General features: G+C 38.6%; 1 protein-coding gene across 4 annotated transcripts in view; it reads right to left on the bottom strand.

Moving 5' to 3' along the window:
- The window catches only part of myripa (myosin VIIA and Rab interacting protein a), a 32,965-nt gene extending 17,158 nt beyond the window's left edge, over window positions 1-15,807 (bottom strand). For 2 of the 4 annotated variants that reach the window (XM_085141598.1, XM_085141599.1), the window contains exons 1-4: window positions 15,521-15,807; window positions 14,500-14,670; window positions 7,155-7,376; window positions 2,745-2,881 (exon numbers count right to left, since the gene is read on the bottom strand). In XM_085141598.1, the coding sequence (XP_084997724.1) occupies window positions 2,745-2,881; window positions 7,155-7,376; window positions 14,500-14,609 (469 nt within the window). In that variant the 5' untranslated portion in view covers window positions 14,610-14,670; window positions 15,521-15,807. The remainder of the gene's footprint in view (window positions 1-2,744; window positions 2,882-7,154; window positions 7,377-14,499; window positions 14,671-15,520) is intronic. The other 2 variants (XM_085141600.1, XM_085141601.1) reach the window with 1 other exon arrangement.
- Between the last annotated feature and the right edge of the window lie 297 nt (window positions 15,808-16,104).

The following is a 16,104-nucleotide window of genomic DNA, read 5'->3' as shown; positions in this document are numbered from 1 at the left end:
ACTAAAGCTAACCTATTATTTTACAGTCTTAGATATCTTTAATGTACTAGCAGGGCTTGGAGCTAAATGCTAAAGCTAGCAGAATCCTAATAATCATCATTATGCCCACAATGTTTTTTGACTTGTTAGTATGCTTATATAAGTAATCTTTAACACTGAGGATGCCATTTGTTCTCCATGTTTACAGCAACAAATTAAAAAACTGAACAATTAAAAAAAAATGTGATGTCATACCAAGCTACATGTAATTAAAATCCATCCATCAAAATAGCCAGTGACACATAAAATCCCTAGAAAATGTTTAATGTGGTAGTAGCTCAAGGGAGTAGACGAATAATTTTCTCACACACCTCTCTACCAGAGGATATGCCCTCTGCTGGCCATTAAAAAGACTGTAGGTTTAATGCCACGTTTTATCTAAATGTTGTCTCAGGCCGAAATCTATATCAGTGACTCCCTACTTACTCAGATCAGATTCATAGATCTACAAGAGTTTCATCAAAAAAAAATTGATTAATCAATTGAAAAATGTAAACTTGCCTCAGCCAGTAATAATATGTATGAGATCACAATTTCTGATTTTACATGAGTATATTAACACTTAGATGAACACTAAATTCTTATAGTAAAATCTGTTGATTCACATATGAATCCATTAACAGTACAGTCTGAGAGCAAATTACAACAACAGTTGTAAAGATTTGTAGATGTATTTATTTTATAATCATCAGGATTTGACTGTTCGTAGAAAAAACATTACATTTGCCTTTAGGTAACGACTAGTTTCAGAATTCTCAAATGATGAATTCCCAACAGAAACAACAACAGAAAAACAGTTTAGATGATAATAAAACGCCTGTATGTCTGTACTATACAAAGCCTTGAGTAAATTATATATATGAGTTCGCCTCACTTCCTCTGCTCCTCAGGGCCACTTTGTTCCTTTGCGTCTCTCTTCAGAGGAGAATGTCTCCGAGCTTTGTTGAATCAGTGGACTGTGTTGAAAGGTCTTGAGGGGAAATGTTTCATTGCTGCACAAATCTCACACAAGGTTCAGGATCACACAGCATTTAGTTCTCAAATGTCAGCTCCGCTAGTTCTGATGCTATTCATGTCATACGCATTATTCATATGCAAAGTAACATCATGAGTCACGCTGAGTCGATCGCATTTTGCAACTGGATAGAGAGTTTTCAGTGCCGGTCTGTCATAAAAGTACGAAAACTAAAAAAACAGAGTGCTAAAGAGTGCGTGTGCAGAGAATAAAAAAAGCTACCTACATCAGAGGAGCGGCGGCCTAACGCCAGCCCACATCAGTCCTCCTCCCACCAGGGTCAGAGCTCTGCATCATCTGCAGCAGGTGACCTCTCCTCCACACAACACACATAATTCTCTGAAATCCCTTGTCGGTTCAATCAGATCATACTCTGAACCAGTGGCTCACAGATGCTCTGGTGCTTTGTCACTGACTAGACCTAGATGCGTGAGCATATGTCACTATGAACACATTTATTCAAAGCTCTCTGTGTCTGAACCAAACCATTTTCAGTGTGACAGCTTCTCATTAAGCTGTGAAGACACAAAAAGCTTCTTCTACCCTGACTTTGCTTTCATTAAAGAAAAGCGCAAAGCCCTTTTTTTCTTACTGTCACTGAAATGTAAACAGGCTAAAACTGAAAGATCTCATGTAAAAACAAAACTTTTAGGAAAAGATATTGCAATTTTTGAAGTTCATAATGAACTTTTCAAAGAAAATATTTTGAATCAAATTCCTCTGAGAACAAACTCCTCTAATCTAGAACCAGGTCCATCCCTAAAAAAGTAAAGGGCCAAAGAGCTGCCGTCTCAAAATAGCTGGACCCAACACTGATATTAGTCATCAGGGAGCGCGAGGTGCACTGTTCACAGATGATTTGCTGATGCAGTGCAAAGATTCTGTCTAGCATGACTTTCATCCCTCAGAAATTCAAGCCCACCACAAAGCTGTCGAATCAGTGAGCTGTGCTGAAAGGTTTTTAGAGGATATGTTTCATTGCTGCACAAATCTCACACAAGCTTCAGGATCACACATTACAAAGAAAAAACTGACAAGAAGAAGGTACCTAACCATAACTGGCCCTGCGCTAACATCAATTAAAGAACATCTACTGTCTGCAATACACATTACACCTATTAATAACAATAATTAAAGACTAGCGATTATAAATATAAAAACGTTGATCACTGCAGCTTTAAATTACACAAATTCTGAAGCCAAAAACAGAGGAAAACAAATTAAAAAGTGATCCACTGATTCGAGTTAACATAAACTGTGCTTGTAACTGCACCGTCATGTTCACATCTATGTCTATAAACACTTTTGAACAGTGGATCATAAAACCTGCACACATACAGCAGCACTGAGTCCCTGCTGAGTGAAGATATGAAAGAAGCAAACAAACATTAATAGACTTGAAGTGTAGCAACAGCCTGAGTGATTTGCCAGAGTAATGTGGGATGAAAGCCAAGAGCTTAATCCTGTTTCACCCTCTTCCCAAGTTCATGTTCTCCACTGCTTTGAGATATGAAACAACAAAAATCAAGACAACTTTGAGCAGGCACACTAATTTCTCATCAGAGTAGATTCTCCCTACAGCAAGCTGTTATGAAATGAGCCAATCATATGTGAGGTTTTAGTGATATAAAGCTGGGAACTGTTTCCTAACTGAGAATCTTAAGCATCTAACGCAGTAGAAGTAGTTTACCTGTTAGCTCTGAAAGCGCACTGTGTTCTGCCAGGTGCTTCCTGTAAAGAGTCTTCAGCACTTTGGCGCTGCCAAACCTCTTGAAGCGTTTCTTCACATTAGTGTAAAACCACTCCAGTGACTGTGTCTTCAACAACCTGAGAAAGAAACACACAGACATACAACTTAATTTAGATTAATATAGATTATGCTAATCACCCTACCAAATGTGAAGGAAATGTAGTTTTCTTCACATTTGTTATTATCCACATTTTGGTCAAGCAACATTCAACCAGAATTTCAGTAACCAGGTCAGACACAAAAAAGCAAAACCATCAGTCAGTCCTGGTGCCAATCTACATCTGACTCACAGATGAACACAACCAGCGGCTGGCAGCTGTGCGGATTCATTTCCACTATGTCTCTCACATCAGTAGCCAAAACTTCTCTGGAGTTACTTCATAAATCAGGAGGCTGAGAGAGAATCAGCAGGAGATGGTTTAATCATTAGTAAAAGGTAGACAGGAGACACATAAACGTCTCACTTTGATGTTTGCAAGACAGCATGAAATCACACGGGCCGGTTTACACTGAAGTTGGGTCGTCATGAGGGGTAATACAGTGACAACGCTGATTAAACAGCAGGATTGTCGCAATGATTTCATCTTACACGCTACCTAAAAAATACGTGTTTTTAAAGCTGGAAGTGAGTTGGAAAAACACAGCAGCTGTTATCATTTGTGACGGGTAAGAAGTCACAGCCAACAAATCACAGTGACGCTATCTGATCTGCACCAAGAAGGCAGCATTACAGAAACACTTCACACAAATTTAGCAGAGTCTTGCTGACGTAAAGTTAAAGAAGCAATCTGTAGATATGAAATCACTGTTTGGTTAACTGTGAAAAGTCTGAACCACCAATAAATCTAAATGTGAAGATGGTTGGGAGCAGTCCGGTGGTGCAGTAATTAGCACTGTCACAGCAAAAAGGTCCTGGGTTCAAATCTAGCCGGGATCTTTCTGTGTGGAGTTTGAATGTTCTCCCCATGTCTGCGTGGGTTTACTCCGACTTCCTCCCACAGTCCAAAACAAAACCTGTCCAGGGTACACCACAGCTCAGATAGGCTTCAGCCCCTCGACAACCTTGAATTGGGTAAGAGGAAGATAGATGGACAGATGATAGTTGCGCAGTTATCTTCTACTGAATACAGTCAGCCAAAAAAAAAGACTAAAACTCGGTGTTTAATGTTACACATCTCGTAGATACACTGTGCTGTTTTCTTTGTTTTACCTACTGTATCATACTAACTGGAGAAAACCCACACAATCATGTAAGGTCATGCAAACCCCAGACAGAAGGGCGTTTATGTACCCAAACCCAGAACACTGCTGCTGTGAACAGTATTTCAGCGATGTTAAACTTAAATAAGTCAATGTGACGAATTTGAAGATTTCTGTAGACCTATCAGTTAGTGAGGTCACATGAATTAGACTAATGTGTAAGTGACATGTTACTCTGCAGAATCTGAGTAAGTGTGTAGAAAATGTATCTCAACTACAACATTTACAAATAGTGACTGACTCTATGAAAGTGTCTGTTTATAGCCTTGCACACTATAACTAAAATTGTTGTATGTAACATATGAAACATGGCTGTAAACAGACCCAGTATACAGTGTTGGGGAGTAACGGAATACATGTACCGCCGTTACGTATTTAAAATACAAAATATGAGTAACTGTATTCCGTTACAGTTACCGTTTAAAAAGGTGGTATTTAGAATACAGTTACTTTGTTGAAATAAATGGATTACACGGCGGTACTTTCCTGTTTCATATTGTCGCGGGTCAGGACTGTTTGGGTTTTGTTTGACAGCTACGTTCTGTTGTTCCAGGCGGCAGCGTTACGGTTACCATGGTTAAAGGGTGACGCTCTCTCTGCGACTGTGTGTTTCCTGGGTGAGAGAGGCCTTTTTGTTGTTGTTGTTGTGCTAAGCTAATAGGCAGAATGCTACAGGTATAGCTCTAAAGAATGTAGCATCATAGGCAGTGTAGTCCGTGCTGCAGGGAGAATGGACTGCCATACACGTTATGTGTCTGTGAGCGAGGGAGGGAGAAAAAGGAAAAGTATGAGCTAGCAGAAACGGGAGCTGGAAGCATGTAAATATAATAATAACCACTGCAGCCAAGAAGAGTGCCTGACGAGCCCAGTTGTAAGTAAGCTATTAAGACTCGACTGTACACGTGTTCGTGTTTTCCTCCAAAAACAATAAGTTCCGTTGGAGCAGCCTTTCAACGCCTCTCTCTGTCTCTCGCTAGCAAAGTTGACCCAGACAACAAAGTAAAGCTAGTTTTCGGCTACGAGCCTGACACAGAACCCGCCGTATTAGCCAGAGGTCCCTTTACTACGGTTCGGCCCCGCGGACCTTCAGTAACAGTAATAAATCACAGCAATAGTACATTCATGTAGTTGTAAACAGCATGATAATATATTAAGTAATCCAAAGTATTCAGAATATGTTACTCTCATTGAGTAACGTAACGGAATACGTTACAGAATACATTTTGGGGCATGTAATCTGTATTCTGTAATGGAATACATTTTAAAAGTAACCTTCCCAACACTGCCAGTATATGATCCAATGTGTGCACGGTGTTGTTAGTCTAGCTCAGTTATGTGCTGCATTATCTTCAAGTATATTTAAGATTGAAATTTCTATCACTGCTGTTTTTAAATTAACTGTATAATGACACGTTTATGTTTAATGAGGTACCCTCCGATCTCTGAGTGGCTGTAAGTGTGTGTACACAGTGAGTGCTTTGACAGGAAACAGAAGCAAACAATAAAATGTCACACATCATTACTGCACTTCTACAGGCTTTGTAAGGTGCCTCCTGGTGTAGACTAAGCAGTCAGGTTTTAACTACCAGCTACTGGCAACGATGCCTCACTGGAAAGAAAGAAGTACATCTACAAAGCACTATTACATTTTTATTACACTGCAGTTTTTTCTTTATTTTAAATCTATTTGGATGTTCTACCTTTAGGTTCTCTGATAAATACTAAGTTAACATAGCACCTAAATACATCGTTTAATGCATGACTTGGTATCTGCAGGCCTCGTTGACCCCACGGCTGATGCTATATTGAATGATCTGGAGGCAGGTGGCAGGTAGGTAAGCTTATCACAGTGACTCCTGACACCAGCGCATGTCATGGCTCTCTATTCTCATATTATCTACTGAATTGATTTTGAATGTCTGGGTCAGACAGCAGCACAACCCTGATCCACTGCATACAGAGTGGCATTTAAACCAGCAACTGCTTTACACGTTTAAAATTTACATCTACAGTGTCTTTGAAGTTTCTGGAATATATTAAGGCTTTTAAAAAGGTGCCATTGTGAAGTATATAATGCAAGCATTTAGCAGGAATCACAGGCTTTTAATTTGGACTCTGTGCAGCAGACGTGACCGGACATGGTCACTTCAGAGTTTGACTAGAGGCTGCAGAAATACATTCCCACTAAAACCCCATAAATCTGACAGTCTGTAACTTTCAAACACCAACAGTCTGAGGGTCGTACTCACATGTTTAGAGGTGAGAATGGTGGCTCCATTTTTTTTCTTCTACACGCAATCACTTCTGATTAAGAGCCTGTCTAGAAATGTGTTCTCCACACATTTGAACAATTATCACGTCTCGACCTTTTTTACGATTGCTGCATTTTCAGCCTTACAAGACAGCATTCAATTTGTCATAGAAACTATTTTTTGCTTTGTACCCCTCAGCAATGAGAAAAACATATAACAAGCACAGCCTCGTCCTTTTAAAAGAAAATGTCAACTCCCGAAATGTCAGCGTTTCATGAACAAAGGGAATTTTAATTATGACACACTTTCGATTTTAGCCATTAGGCTTTAAGGTTAGGCTTTACAATCTGAGCAAACTGTAAAAAATATAAAATTACACAAAAATACAGTGAAGTAGAGCATGTGGATTTAAAGTTCACATGCTTAATGGAGCGTTTCAGGATTTCTGTAACATTAAACCAACAAGTTGAGTTCAAGAAAAGACCTCTAAAGGGAAAATTTGGGAAAATGTCTTTGAAAATCCATTTTATGTTGCTGCACATCTCCCTACCTCATCTCCTCCTCTGTCATCTTGCATTAGTGCAAATGTTGGGGCCAAAGGAGACTTTATCCTGCACTGTATCTTAGTGTCTATGTTATGTGTAATAAGTGCTAAATCCATCTCTCCAACAGTGGAGTAAGACCTTAACCTTTGACGTCACTCTCAGCCTCTCATCCTCACTTAGTCTCCTTGTATATCGCGTGCGCGCACACACACACACACACACACACACACACACACACACACACACACACAGATAAACACCACAGCACTTCCAGGCACCACCGCTGACCTTACCTGCTTTTCTGGCAGGCGGAGCAGAGCCAGGTCTTGTCCCGTTTGTTGTACACCCGGCAGGCCTTGCAGACGTTGTAGTGGCAGTCGTGACACTGGCGTTTGGGGTTGAGCAGGAAGGTGAAAGGCGAGCAGCAGCGGATGCAGCAGCGCTGGTTGAAGCAACTCTGCCGTGACAGCAGGAGGCAGCGACTGCCCTCCTCGTCCAGCTCCTGCTTCAGCTCGCTGTGGGGAGGAGGGGGGAGAGAGATAGTGAAACCAGGAATATGTGTGTGTGTGTGTGTGTGTGTGTGTGTGTGTGTGTGTGTGTGTGTGTGTGTGTGTGTGTGTGTGTGAGAGAGAGAGAGAGAGATGTATAAAATCTGTTTGAAAAAGATGCTTATGTGTCAGTGAGTAAGATAAGAAGTATAGTATTCCACAGGGATCATATGAAGTTCCTGTACATGGATAAAGCACCAGACCAGGGTTTACTGTGTCAAATAGGATGATTATGTGAATGAGGACACAGAGTGCACAGATGAACGCACACTGATCCCCCCTTTAATGAAAATGGAGCAGAAATTAAAGTGGTTTCAAAAATTCGGTCAGGTCGTCTCATCATTTTGTAAACAGAAAATAAATAGATACGGTGAGAATTATGGAGCTACTTCATATGTTTATCGAGCTGCTTGTTAACCTGAAAGCCTCTATCAAATAAATAGCAGCCGTGGTGACTAAACCACAAATACATGGTTAAAACACACACAAAGAGCCCAGTGTCTTCAGTGCATCTTCACTAAGACAAATGAATTCAGTCACTTGTCCTGATAATTAACTAATGTTAATAACTGAACAAGTGACTTCACTAGTTATGGTGTTAATGATGGCAAGAATATATGAGAACTTGTTGAGGCTTGAAGAGAGAGATGTAAAATCAGGTAACATTGGACTGAAAGGGGTTCATTTGAGACCCCTGATGTCTTTTTTTAGGTTAAGGTGCAAAAGAAGTGAGAAGAGCTCAAGCCATGGAGATTAAAGCAATAATAATTTATGGTAATTAATGTAATGTAATTTTGTAATTGTGTGCCTCAATATGACTTTTTTTTAACATGCCATCTCGACTTTACATGTTTGATTTCATTTATAATCCTTTCACAAACACAAAGCACTAACAGACTTACAGCAGCCTGCATTTACAACCTGCAAACAGCACTTACATTAAGTGCTTTGAGTGCATCACTATATAAGGACCAGTCCATTTACCATTTTACCATCTGTTTCAGTGCCATACAAAGACAGCAGTCTGCTTCTTTTGTTGTTGAGTTAAATTAATGTTGCTGTCTGACATCATTGGCACAGTGTTTCTGTTTCTGTGCGTTTATGAGGAACAAATCTGTTCTGGTCAAACTGGTCAAAGTAAGAGAATTAAAACTGTATGCAAATTCATTATTTGTTTTATAAAAATTAAACACATTAATCTAATTACTTATTTATTTATTTATTTATTTTCTCATCTAAATTAATTGGACTTGGTATGCACATCTCTCTTCATTTGTGGTGTTACTAGATCACATTTATCTGAATTTACATTGTTATAAATTTGTTTTAGACTGGCTGCTTTCTGCCAGGGAGCTGAATAACTGCCAGCTATTTTTTTTCTGTTACATTCAGTAAATGTGACAGCAAACAAACACGGGTAATTGTGTAACAATTTAGCATTCATTTATCTTATCATTAGCTTTCCAGCAAAGAAATACAGGCAGAAGCAGATGATTTGACAGGAGCTCCAACATGATGGAATATAAAATTAGTCAAACAAATGAAGGCAAAGCAGGAGAGGCAAATAGAAAGTGTAACTGTGTAGGTGGCACTAGAAAAAAAATCCATTATTTTCACATCATGACAGCAGGAGCATCAGCCATAACTGAATCATTTATAAATTATTACAGCTCGAAACTGATGGAGTCTGACAAGATGAGGAGGGAGGCAGGAACTGCTTCTGCAGGTATGCAGGTTGGTTTCATTTCAGTTTCTGATGACGTGAAATTCAAAATGCAAAGCACCAAAATAAATTCCTCATTTTGCACGCGACAATGTTTTTTAGAGTACGTTTACAGAATGTGATTTATGGAAACTTAGGGGTTTCTTTGAAAGAAAAGATGATGATGTTATATGTGACAAAAGCTCAAAGCAAAAACTCAGACAACAAATGAATATTTTTAGTGTAGAAAAATGTGTCAGTTTCTCTGTTAATCAATAGTAACAAGCAAAAAGTCACATCAGCGATGACGAAAAAGATTAATTTTATTTTTTTAAAAGAACAATTATGATAGCAAGCTTTGGTTCTGTTGGCTAATCACTTCAGCTCTGTAGAGTTATATGACTTAGAAGTCCTTTAAAAATTTTAACCAAAAATATTTAAATGAAACTTGTAACTTTAAAACCATAAACATTTTACAGTCTTCCTCAGATGCCCCTCACTGCAGCACCACATCCATTACTAAAGCTCAGTGGACGTTATAAATACCTCCCAGACAGACCAGCATCAGCCAGACTCAGACAGAGACTGTGTGGTAATAACATCAAGAAAGTGGAGAAACATGCGCAAACATACCTGAAACATAAAGCATCCCATGATACTCAACGTAAAAAAAGCTGTGGACCTTTTTTTGGACCTAATAAGACATGTACATAATGTTTCGCAGCACTCTGCAGCTTTATCCTCACACACCCTCAGCGAAAGAAGCTTTTGAGCTTCGGTCATTCAAAGAGAACAAACAAGAAGAGGCTCAGGCTGTGTCAGCTGCAGTAATCCTCACATAAAGTCTGCTTCTTGGTGATAAGCTAACTAATGTCTGCTGGCATTTGTCTGAATGGAGCTTGAATGGGAGATTTGAATGGGGATCAGTTATCTTTTGTCATAAGAAGATAAAAAGATGGGTTATGTTGTTCTCTGTAAACAGTGTATCTTACCAAATGAATGTGCCTGCTGTGCTGCTTCTGAACAGCAGGGGACAGCTGTGTTTTAAGTTTTAGGATTTTTGTATCTGGTGAACGGAGGTTTTCACTATTCACAATTCCAGGACAGCTAATCTCTCATATATCATCAACTTCTAGGCTGATGCATGAAAATGTCTGACAAATAGCAGCTTATTTACATGTTAGCATCTATGAGGCAACATTATAACTCACTTATAGTTGTTTTTCTCATCTACTGATCAGTGTTAGTTCAGTCATTTCAATTATGGGAACCATGTCTAAGAAAAGCTTTGCAAAATCACCTTTTTTGCAATGTGCATTTAACTTGTATCTGCTCATAGCTGGGATACAATTCAGTTCATTTCTGATGTTAACATGTACAAATGACTTACTGAAGTTCAAACTGATTATCAGAATGAGGAAGACAGGTGATTTAAGTGACCTTGGATGTGGCCTGGTTGTTGGCTGGTTGGAGTATTTCAGAAACTCTCAAGGATTTACAGACAAGGGTTTGAAAAACAGTGAGCAGCAATTCTGTGGGTGAAAATCCCTCATTGATGCCAGAGGTCAGAGGAGAATGTCCAGTATGCTTTCAGCTGATAGGAATAGTAACTCAAATAACCAATCATTACAATCAAGAATGCTTCTAATATTTTTTTCTGTGCTCGTATTTTTGTCCCTTTTCGATCCCTTTATGACCGCACACGATGTCACAAAACTCAAATCATGTCAAACTAGTTTCTTGAACAGTGAGTTTGCCTCCACAGTCATCAGATGTCAATCCAGTAGAGCACCTTTGGGATGCTCTGCTGGATTGAGAATGGGAGATTTGCATTATGGATGTGCAGCCTACAAATCTGCAGCAACTGTGACGCTGTCATGTCAATATGGACCAAAATGTCTGAGGAATGTTTCTGCCTCTCTATGCCATGAAGAATTGAGGCAGTTCTGAGGGCACAAAGGAGTCCAACTAAGTATTAGCACTGGGTAAGTGTGAAATCAGTAGATGCTGTATTTAGCTTTAGAAATCCCCAGCACACTGCTTTAAAAATAAATCTCATCTGGAGTATTTATTTGTGTTTTTGTGTCTTTCTTGCTTTTCTATTATTATCTAATGAAGTAGTTATGCTTGAACATTCTTGAGAAAAACAGAAGAGTATTTTTTATCACACATAATATCATCTCAGATCAGTTATAAAATACATGTGTGACATTTCAGTTATCCAAATCAGTCCTGAACGTCTTAAAGTTCCTCCTTTCATAAGAAAAACATGCACCAGAGGTCACAAAGAAAGTCAACAGCATCCAGTTGTGTTCTCCTGTTCTTCGCTCATCTCTATTCCTTTCCTAACTTAGGAAAGGAATAGAGCCCTCTCTGCCCTCTGATTGCTGTTTCAAATGCATGAACACTCCTGGGTTTCATCTCAAGGATGTCGGTGCAGAAATTGAAAAGCAAGATGCATGAAGTGAGAGCCCATGTAACAAGTTTGGGAGTGAGGAAGCAGAAAAGTGAACAATCGAAATGACATGACAGATTAAACTCATACGTGTGATGACTGAAAGCAGTACGTGACCTTTTGTGTCAAGCACTTCTGCTAAAGAGGGGATTAGCTGTGGAAATCTTTGGCCACATAAATCAGCTGTTAAAAACTGCAGTAATGATTGAATTTATTATTGTTTTGACCTAAGAAATAACTTAACTTTTGGGCAAAAGCATGTCTGTCTGTAAAGAACTCAGACAATGTCAACAATGTCTAATCATGCCGGGTAAACAATAACAAGATTAGCTGGTGGTAAGCGCTTTGCTTAGCAACACTTGTTGAAGTTAAGGAATGTAAAAAGCTCACCAACTAATCACTTTTTTCGTCATGTCATGTGGGGATTTAACAGAAAAACTCCTTTCAGTTGCACATATGATTCAAGCAGAGAAACTGTTGTCATTTCAGTGGCCTCAGATAGTGATGATGGGCCTTTTTAAACATTAATGCAGGTACAGTGAAGCAAATACACAGATTTTTGAATATGGACACAACATTGGATCGATACTGTAGTTCTACAGTGTTTTTAGGCCACAGACGTATGTTCTATGTTCAGACTAGACTGTCACAGAGACTTAGATAAAGTTAGAGTTTGGGAGTTGGGAAAATAAGTTAAGGTGAATGTACCGAAAATATATATGCAGCTGAGGGTCATACATTTTAGTCGTATAGTTTAGTTTTTCACTATTTCTATAACTCGTGTCAGTTAAAGTATGGTACATAACAACCACCTGCCCGTCTAATGTACTAAAGTACACTTCTTTAAAGCATATTTTTCTTACAGTTATATTTTGGTGTCTCTTTTCCTCAACTTTACAGACACTTTCCTCCAAAATGTAACCAGAAAATAATCTGAAACAACATAGATTAAAAGTTTAAAGAAAAGACCACGGGTTGAGAATCTGTTTGCTGGTCCTCAAAGACTGCGTCTGAAGAGATGCAGAGATATTTTATGGTGTTTTATAGATAATTCTGTGGACCCTGTTTCATCTTCAGTATGTGGTACTGAAAAATAAATCCATCTGCTTTTTTTTTAATGTGAATGTAGCCAATGTAGCTAACTGATCTGGTAGTGGCTTATAAAGTAAAACATTTCATATTAAATATGAAAAACACATATGCTTAGTCTGACCTACAGGCAGAAACCTCCTGTCCTCAGTGTGTGGACAGAGTGAGACTGGAGGGTAATAGCAACAACAACAAACAGTTCTTATGGGAAGTTATAATAGACCACACTGGGCTGATAAGCACACACTAGACATACTCTTAAAGAATTTTTTATTTTTTTTTTAAATCTAGCTGTGAAGTTACATTATCAAAAACTACAGATAAACACTTAATTAATCAAACCAGATGTCCAAATAAAAGGGCTTTTGGTGATAAAAATCTAAAGGAAATCCTGACAATTAGATTCATCTTGTATGTGTGGTCCTTCTCATGGGTTTTAAGTCCACTGAAAGCATTTTGGTAAACAGTGGAATAATGCTGTAAGAGGTGAGTGTTTTTCTAAATAAAGCACCAGGACCAGCAAGGACTCTTTTTGTTAAACAGGCAAATCATTTTCCACTATTGTGTAACTCTCAGGCTGAGGCTACAGGCAATGAAACCCACCTATTTACCACGTTATTGTGCCTTTGTATCTATATATGTTGAGGTTGGGGTGAAGGAGGAAGCTGGTCTGAGTGCAGCGGAAAAAGGCTTCACTTCCTGGCTACTGTGTTTAGGACACACTTCAGAGCAAAGAGGCGGGAAAGGAAATCTCCACCAAGGTCTAAAAATTCCTCGAATTAAATTGTGCTAAAGAAAAGCAGCCTGAGAAAATTGGTGTAAAAGACCTTAAAGGTATACTGGTTATGCAGTGCCTTACTTACTTATATGTTCTTCATTTTGTTTTCATAGCCATACTTTATATTTTCATCACCATGGTAGAAATAGTTTATAATCTGAAACATAACATATCTGTCAAACACAGTGGAGGCAATGGTATGACATTGGAACTGGTGGAACTGGGTCATTAGTGTTTATTGAGGATGTGACTGTGGATAGAAGAAGCAATATGAATTCTGAAGTGTGCAGGGCTGATCTCTCTACTCAGATTCAGCCAAATCCTGCAACTGCAAAAGCAAAGAAATGAGATATAGTTCCCATTCCCAAAGGCCAAGTGAGTCACCTGATCTCAATCCAACAGAGGAGGCTTTTCAATTAATAAATAAAATACAAAACTGCATGCAGAGAAACAAACAAACAGCATCTAAAGGTAGCCGCAGTAAAGGCCCAGCAGAGCATCTCAAGGAAGGAAACAACATTTTGTGATGTTCATGAGTTCTAGGCATCAAGCAGTCATTCATTTCAAAGGATTTAAAATAACCGTCATGTTTAAATTAGGTTGGTTTGTCTAATTAATGTTGCGACTCTGAAAATGGCAAAGTATTAAAATGACTGTAATTCTCTGCACACAAGTGCGTCTCCGTGGTCTCTGCACAATTTTAATTTCCACAATCCCTCTTTCTGTCTACGCCAAGATCTACTTAAATTGCAACAAAAAATAAAAGAATATCTGCAATAATAAATCCTAGGTTTATGTTTCTTGCAACACTAAGAACAGAAAAAGTGTACTTTTATAAACCGCTGTGATAAGCTGGTTATCCAGCAGTTTCACATTTACTAGCAGACTCAAAGAAATAAGATTTCATCAGAGGTAAGGAAGTTCAAAACTGTCAAACACTCATATGAGCAGTGAGAGTAACCAAGCTGCAATAGAAAAACAGCAGGATGGGGGGAAAAGTCAGTACAGTTCACTTCCTAAACATAAAACACCTGGAGCTCCACTGCATTTACAGGTCAAAACTCACTTGAGTCTCTCCTCCTCTGTCTTGCGCAGCTTCATGTCCCTCTGCACCACCTGCAGCACGTGCTCCGCCTCATTGTCCGTCAGTCCTGTCAGATCAAGCTTTCGACCCATGGCTGACACCCCACCAGCTGTCTCAGCCTCACCGACTAAACAATCAGCTTGTTGTTTTCATCTGGAAAAGAGAAAAAAATAGTCAGGCCAAATAAAATGCACAAAATACAAACAAAAACACCTGACAGTGACAACGTTCCCAGAATACCTGAGTTTACAGCTGGATGGTTTAGTGCAAACTGGTGGAGGAAAAGAAATATATTCACTGAACAAGAAGTACTTCACTACTTTATAGTATTTACAGTTATAGTTATGAGTTCTAAGTCTGTGATTTTACTCTTAAAAACATGGTATGATCATAAAACACAAACATTAAACTATGGTTAATCAAACATGTTTGAGCCTGATGTTCAAGGGACAAGAGTGTTTTTTCTCTTGAGTCTTTAATTAAGACATGATTCCTAAAATATATGCTAAGACTCTTTGGAGAGAGTGAACCGGATCCAGCTAACATGTTTTTCCATTCAGGCTTCTTTATAATTCTCAGCATGTCACATATTACTCCTAGGGACTAATTTATTACAATAAAAGTACTTTTACTCACCTTTGATACATTTTTATTATTAATTATACTTCACTGGGTTTTGTGTAAACTTGTAATCTAGTACTCTGACGTAACTTACAGCGTTCACAAGAAAAATCAGAGCTAATGACACTTCCTGTAGAAGAAATCTCTTTTCTTTCCATCAGACCTGAAGCTGCAGCTTACTTTTGTTTTTGTTTTTGAATGCGGACGTGAAACTAATAAATAACCGTAACTCTCACAATCACACGTATTTTACTGGAATGTGAAGCAAACAGTACCGATTTTAACGCAAAATACGAACACGAACAAAAATGCGAACATGCAAGTTAATGGTTTTCATTCACGCTGAAGGTGATAAAGTCATAGTTTGATTACAACAACTTACCAGAATCTGTGGCTGAAATAGAGAAACACCTTTAAAGCTGAACTCCGTTTACTTCTAGAGGGAATTATCAGTGAGACGAAGCCAAACGCTTATTATAATCCAGCGAGTCTGCGATTTTTGTTTCATCGTTTTTTTTTTTGTTTTGTTTTTTTCGTATGAAAGATTGAGGAAAAAAGTGTTTCCAGCCTGATCTGCGCAGCCAGGCCTGGTTTCTGAGAGAAAAGCAGGATAAATCCTGATTAGGGTCTATCCAAGCGTTTCTCCGCTTGCCAAGGCGACGTGGAAGTGATGAAAGCTTGTTTATAGTTTTTCACTTATTGAGAGAACATGAATTATAACAATAAACTTGGGTTCTGACTGTGTTCAGTCGTAAATGAACAATAATTTTGGAGTCATATCTTGATTCTTTGCAATCACTCTGTCACTATATTATTCTTAAATCGCTTCAGTAACACGTGCTGTTAACAGTGTTTAATGAGTCTAAATTTCACGGGACTTGCGGCAGAATCAGCAAACAAAAAATGTAAAAAGCAGGTGATGATGATCAGAAACAGTCAGAAGGTTAGGATACATAGTGTAAAGAT

Source organism: Neolamprologus multifasciatus, chromosome 18 (genome assembly GCF_963576455.1).
Source record: "Neolamprologus multifasciatus chromosome 18, fNeoMul1.2, whole genome shotgun sequence".
NCBI classification, from domain to species: Eukaryota; Metazoa; Chordata; class Actinopteri; order Cichliformes; family Cichlidae; genus Neolamprologus; species Neolamprologus multifasciatus.
Note: the sequence above shows the minus strand (reverse complement) of the source record. Positions and strands in the feature narration are given on the sequence as shown.